At 35.4% G+C, this 6,667-nt stretch overlaps 1 protein-coding gene across 1 annotated transcript in view; it reads right to left on the bottom strand.

Moving 5' to 3' along the window:
- Positions 1–6,667, bottom strand: part of LOC104406521 (calcium-activated potassium channel subunit alpha-1) — a gene marked incomplete at its 5' end in the record, with an annotated part of 66,013 nt that overhangs the window by 11,239 nt on the left and 48,107 nt on the right. The window contains one exon of the mRNA XM_010015554.1: positions 1,287–1,481. Coding sequence (XP_010013856.1) covers positions 1,287–1,481 — 195 coding nt within the window. The remainder of the gene's footprint in view (positions 1–1,286; positions 1,482–6,667) is intronic.

The raw sequence follows: 6,667 nt of genomic DNA, 5'->3' as shown, positions 1-6,667 counted from the left end.
AAGAGTGAGTGGTTTGCTTTAGGCTGGAAATACAAACTTTGGTAGCAAACAATGCATATTCTAAAAATTACATTAACTGTGATATTAATATTTTTTAGTATATTTGACCCTTTTTTGGTAGTAGCCATACTGTCATCTAGACAAATGTATTTGTTGGGGAGCACAACAGAATTTAGAGTTCTGAGGGGTTAAAAGGGAAGTAATGTATCTCCCACAGTGAAATAATGATGAAATGTATGTCATATTCCATAAATAACCTAAAATATTTTTATTAAAAAAAAAATTAGATTTCATAGTTTGTATATTTAAAATATTCATTCTTAAGTAACGATGAGTGCTACTGCATTCTACCTTCACCGATGTAGTGCAATTGAGCTGGCAAAACAGCATTTGAAGGATTGGTAGTGCTTGCTTTATTTGTGGAAACGTAACTGCTGCCCAAGTGTTCTGATGAGCTCTTAGACTCAGCTATGAATGGACTTCTACATGAAGTGAAAGGCTGTTTACTTCTGTGTATCCTCATCACCCCTAATCCTTAAACTGGCATTCCCTGTCATTTCTGTGAAGAAGGACTCTCCATTCATTTTGAACAGAGCTGGTGAACACGAGGTTACTTTAAGAAATATCGAATCCTGCATCACCATCAAAGTGAAGTGGGTGCTTTGGGATTTGCCTCAAGATTACAAGATTTGGTCCAGAAAACGTTTCTACATACCTCTTTATACAAATGCATTGCTTTTAAAGATGGTTTGTTTATTTTGTTTTGGGTTTGGTTTGTTTTGGGTTTGTTGTTTTTTTTTTTTTTTTTTACTTCATTGTTATTATAGTGGAGTCAAAAAAAAAAAAAATTAGGGTTTTGCAAGAATTCTACTTCATCAGAAACAGCAGAAAACAAACATTATAGGGTTTTTTTTCCAAGCTAATAGTATATTTTAGGCAACAACTAGAAGCTCAGTGGAAAGACTAAATAAGCTTATCAAAACTCAACAAAGGTATTGATATTGCTTACGTTTACAATAGATTAGTATTAGAATGGTTACATCCTCTGAGTCAGCTCATCTATTTATAGCTGGCAAGTAAGAGCCACAGGATTTTCTGTATGAAATATCCAGGCAAGGAGTCTGGGAAGTCATAAAACTTCTCAAAAAGTGTAAGAGCAAAACTGGGCTCTATTAAATTAAATAATAGAAATTATACACTAATTAAGATAGATTCTTAATTCGCTCTGAGAGAAAGCAAATAGATTGCAGACCCGCCTTGGTCCTACATTTCCCTCGTGATCTTACCCCTAGGTCTGCAAATGGCCCATCATACAAAGCCAACTGAGCAACTCGACACCTGTCCCTGTTTGCAAGTGTCTGGGGTGTGCTGTAACCTCCTCTCAATGCATTTTCCTCAGCAATCAGTGCTTCCAGCTCTGGTGTGGCTCCTCCTGTTACCAAAGTCCGTATCAGTGTGAGGATATTGTCATTGAAGTATGTCTGCAGAGATAAAAGAAAGCTCTTTAAGCAAACACCATTAAAGTCACAACTGAAGACATCCAAATTACAACTTTTCTGTGTTTCTGCTGTTTAAAGTTCTTGGCTGTCTCTTCAAATAATTTTATATAGAAAGTGAAAAGACAGCAGCCTCCAATTACTCTATTTTCTTCTATCCCATTAGGCTCCTATACTAGATCCTTCCTTTTAAACACCAATTCAGCCTGATTTTTATTAAAGTACAAAAATTTGAATGATTTATGTTTCCTATAATTGGTGTTAGTAGTGATGCAATGACTGCTTTCCTTCTCATTGCCTTCATGTCTAATAATGGGCTTTAGGACATGTAATTGTAAAATTCAGACCACATTTAAAGCTTACACAGAGTAGATTGCCTTTTTACTCTTGTCACCAATTCGTTGGGGAGCTGCCTTTGTGCTGCAAATGTCATTACTTATTACTGTGGCTGGACTCTAGCAGTCTAACAATGTATTGTACTAAACATCTTATTACGAGACTTGACAGTGTTCAGACATAAGCATGTATCAATTAAACATCTTGAGTTCATCCCAGATACATGTACGATGAGTCTGGGATCCTGGTGGTCCTTTTAAAAAACTCTAGGGTATAGGGTAAGTGTGGTTTATTAGGGAAGATTTACTCCACACTGACATTTTGCCAGCATCTGTAGCATTGCTGGTCTGTCATGCAAACAATGGGTATTTTAAATATTAATTTAATGCCAGATGAATGACTTTCAAGTTCACTTAAAAGCATACTGGTATATTTCAGAGATACTCAGTTAAATATCTGCAATGTAATTTACCGGGCAAAAAATAACTTTTTTTTTTTTTTGTTCATTCAAAAATGAACAAAAAAAGGAGACACCATCACTTACAATGTCACTAATGTCTGCGTTTTTAGAAGCTTTGCAAGCATGAGGGACATGTGAAAAGAAAATGAGCTCACTGTAGAGTATACAGGACTGACGTTACTGGATTTGTGAATTCCGTTACTAGATTTGTGACTAGGACTTGGATCAAATATCTGTAATCTAACCAAGTAAAAATGAATACTGAAGTCTCAAACAGCACTTGTGTTCCAAAGATAATACTTTTTAAATACTTTTCATTAATTCATTCTTCGAGCCATGTAAAGTAATAGTATTTAATACATGGGTAAACTGAGGTACAGGTTGAAATATTTTATCCTGAAATAAAAAAGCAGAACTGGCTTCCTATCCATGTTACTTTGATATTCTTTCTTTGTACAATGAAACCAGTTCTATTGTTTACTTGAGATGACAGATACAAAGGGTAGCAATGTTTTTCACTTACACTCCAGTTTCATAACTTCAAGCTTTTCTGCTTATTTACATATATGCCATTCACCTGTTGACTAAATTAAAATTAGATGAACCTATTCGTATTTTTACACATGCCCTAAAGCAAATATTTGCATCTTATCAATTCCATTTATTTTAGATTACCCTGGGTAAGGTACTACATATTTTAAATACAAAGTGTAGTGTAAAGTGTTGTTGTCTGACATCAGCAGGTGTTCAGGAAGATTCAGTTAGTCTAAAACAACAGCTAATCTCAAATCAGCTCTTCCATTTCTGAATGCACTGTATAACAATTCAAGTGTAATACTCAAATCTTTCTTAACATATAGAAAAATCAATGTGACCCCTTGCAGGAATGTAAGTCTGGAGTGATTATATGATGTTTAACAGGAATTGCCATGGTGAGAGAGAGAAGATATTCAGTCATGATTGTTTATTCTTCAATTACTTCTTCCTTGATGTCCCTGAGGTGACAATCAGAGTTGCCCTCTTTGACAACACTTCTCATTGTGCTATAATTTTCCAACATGGAAGTACGCAGAATGAAAAAAAAAAAAAAAATGGCATTAAGCTTAGCCTCTTTTCCTAGTCTTTGTCAGCGTATGCTATATAGCTCTCAGAACTAAAATGGTTAGCACAATTCCTTTGCTCCTGCACTTGGGTAGTAATGTTGCTTGACATCAGTTGCATCTATATAAACCCAAATTCTGCCAGATCTAGATGTTGGAGGCACTGCAACTGTAGAAACTGGAAAAGCCCTTTCAATCAAAATGTGCTTCAACATATTCTGTATGGCACTTACTTAAAGCACACACCTGCACAAAAGCATACCCTTTCATGCAACAGTCTCTTTTATCATGCCTTCCCCACTCTTTTATTCAGTATTTTTGATTCTTTTTCTTAGTGGTATCTAGTATTATTCAAAAAAGGTATTCTCAGTTTTACATCTTTAAGATAGAGGAACACAAAACAAAAGTAAAGCATACCTTCATTGGTAGATTTTTCAAGACTGGTTTGCATTGAGGCCAACTATGATATGAAATGTTCACCTGCTCTAAGACTGATGGATGCTGGTTCATGCAAAATAGCCTGTTTTTATAAACTGCTGACTTGCACTGTTTGGTAAAACAGGCAAAAGTCTAAAATAGTACTAATAATTTTATTACTCTTTAGAAGGTATCATTAGGCCAGCATTCACTGTTTTCCAACTCTTTATCTTTCTCTTTATCCTGTAATTCAAATTATAGCAACTATAGCCAGAATCCAAGATATAAACACATATGCTCTTAGCTCATCTGAATTTTGTGCTATGCAAGTGCAAAATCACCCCTTATAAACTCAGTTGTCGCTCAATGATCTACTAAGAAATTATACTGTGGCCATATTGCTCATTTTACTACAAATCTCATATTAAAGCAAGAAATGAAAGCAGCAGTAAAATAACGTACCAAGTCAGGCCACTGTCACAAATTAATTAATACAAATATAATAAAATACCCCACTTCCTCAAACCCCAGTGTAATAAAGCTATAATGGGCCCAATTCTGACTTATGTGCCAACCGGGAGTAACTCTGGGAGCCATATACTACTATGAAACTGATGCAAATGAGAAAAGAATCAGGTCTATTGTCGATGGAACAGAATGCTGTCACTGAAGAAAGGCTTCCCACTGCTAGACAAATGTTAAGGCAAAGCTGAGACACTTATTATCAAAGGATTCAACATTTATCTTGGAACAAAGGTTTAATTTGAGTTTCACACCATGACTGATGTGGATGTCACCATTGATGAGTGAGTGCAGCCAAATTATGGTTTTTGGGGTTTTACCATCAATGAGTGAAAAGATTCCAACTTTTAGGACAGACTGCTCTGGCATTGCAACAGATCAAAAAACATCCAACCATAAGCAAGAAAGGATGGGTGAATAAGGAAGCTTTGTCACCTTCTGCTGAATAAGGTTGCTTCCTCCTGTACTAATACACTCCCCAGGAAAAACCCAGCTATCCATAATTTCGATTGTCACAAAAATCACACTCATTACCTCTTGCCAGTTTGGAACTGGGGAACACTGAAAAGCAGAATTAGTTGATATCCATTTCCTTTAGAATAATATTACACTGAAATTAATTTGAGAGTGATCTTCTACTTGCTCTCTGGGATGGTACATGGCCTGGATATGCCAGTACTTGTAAGAAGCTGATCTACAGAATGTCTTTGGAAGGGTGCTGCTGTACTTAAAGTAACAAGACACTTTCCAATGATGGTAGTAAATCCCTTTTGTTGACTGTAAAATCGTAACTGAAGAAATACTTGTTTGATGTTGTCATTAACTGAGCCCAACACTGGACATCTGTAGGACATCACTATGATCAGCATCCTGAATAAGAATATGAAATAAGTGTTGTCTAAACACAGAAAAAAGGAAATGCATCACAGACACTGAAACTGGGTAAATAGCAAGGAAATTCTGACATAGATATTTGAGCTAGCAGTGCCACCTAGCCTATGTCCAGAATTGTAGCACAGCTCTTTCGGGGATGCCTTCCCATTTGTTCAATCATTTTTTAAAGTATAAGTATCAGAGTGCTTATGCTTTCCAGTTAATGCTGTCAAGTTTTTTAAACTAATTGGTCTTTTACAGAAAATTTGACTGAAAATCAGCACATCTTTTAATAATGTTGCTTTAATTTTAATAGTACTTTGCCTTTCATTTAGAATTACTTTAAAATTATCATTTTCCAAGTCATATCTGCCGGTTTTTTGTGTTTCTACTGGGTTTTTTTATGGTTTTCTTTTAAAAAGACACGTCCAGTACATTTGGTTTTTAACATTGCTTTCAAACAAGTACTGTGTTTTTTTTAGTTGAAGGAATTCTGTTGAACGAATGATTTATATCCAAACCTGAGGAACAACTGAACTAACATTGCTAGCTTATACCAATAACAAAACAGCATTTGAGACAGAATCAACAGCAGAAAATAAATAACAGCATTTCACAGTTTGAAAATCTATTGATTCTCAAGATACTGTTCAAGCTTTAAAGCAGCTTGGGGCACTTTAGGTTACAAGATGCAGCTTGCTATTCCCCTTAAACAGCTTGCATAAAAAATAGTCTTGTTTCAAAATGTCCATATCAGAGATTAGAACAGTTTCTTTTACGTATAAATAAGACTGTAAGGAACCCTGAGGGAGAACTCTTGAGTAAGGGATATACTGAAAAGTTATTTGTAACTGTTTTAACTTTGTCTTCCATTCTGTGCTTTCATTTATATGAAGTAAAAAAATAGCATTTAGTATTATAGAACAAAAATTAAATCCTAAAGTTCTAGCACAAGGAAATAAATTCTAGGATATTGGATGTTAAATGCTATAATCCATTTCTGGAGATCCTTGCCTCTAACAGCACCACTCCAACAGTATATCAAGTTTACTATCAGCAGTACACACGGGACGAATGCCAACCTGCCAGAACTTCTGTGGTTCTCATAGCCTCAGTGCCAAAAGGAATAACAGAATCTTTGGCTCTTCGGCCAACTGTTCAAATCTTTGAAGGTACTGTGTGTTGATAAAACTGGTTTCCTTGCATGCACAGGATTTTCTTGAATAACTATCTCAACAAGACCCAGAAAAGGAAAAAGTACTACTCCTCAAAAATTTGCTTGTCTTAAGCTATCCTATGGAATGTAACTTTCCTATAGCTGAAGATAAACCTTTTACAAAACACCCACATTATCTAAAAAATGCTTCCAATCCTATGTTTTTTAGTACCTTTCAATTTGGTAATGAGAATGTGCTTTGCTTTTCAGGAGTGGCACCACCTGGAGACTGACAGACTCCATATAC

Source organism: Nestor notabilis, unplaced genomic scaffold (genome assembly GCF_000696875.1).
Source record: "Nestor notabilis isolate BGI_N333 unplaced genomic scaffold, ASM69687v1 scaffold8410, whole genome shotgun sequence".
Lineage (NCBI taxonomy): Eukaryota > Metazoa > Chordata > Aves > Psittaciformes > Psittacidae > Nestor > Nestor notabilis.
This window is presented reverse-complemented; position numbering and strand designations above follow the sequence as displayed.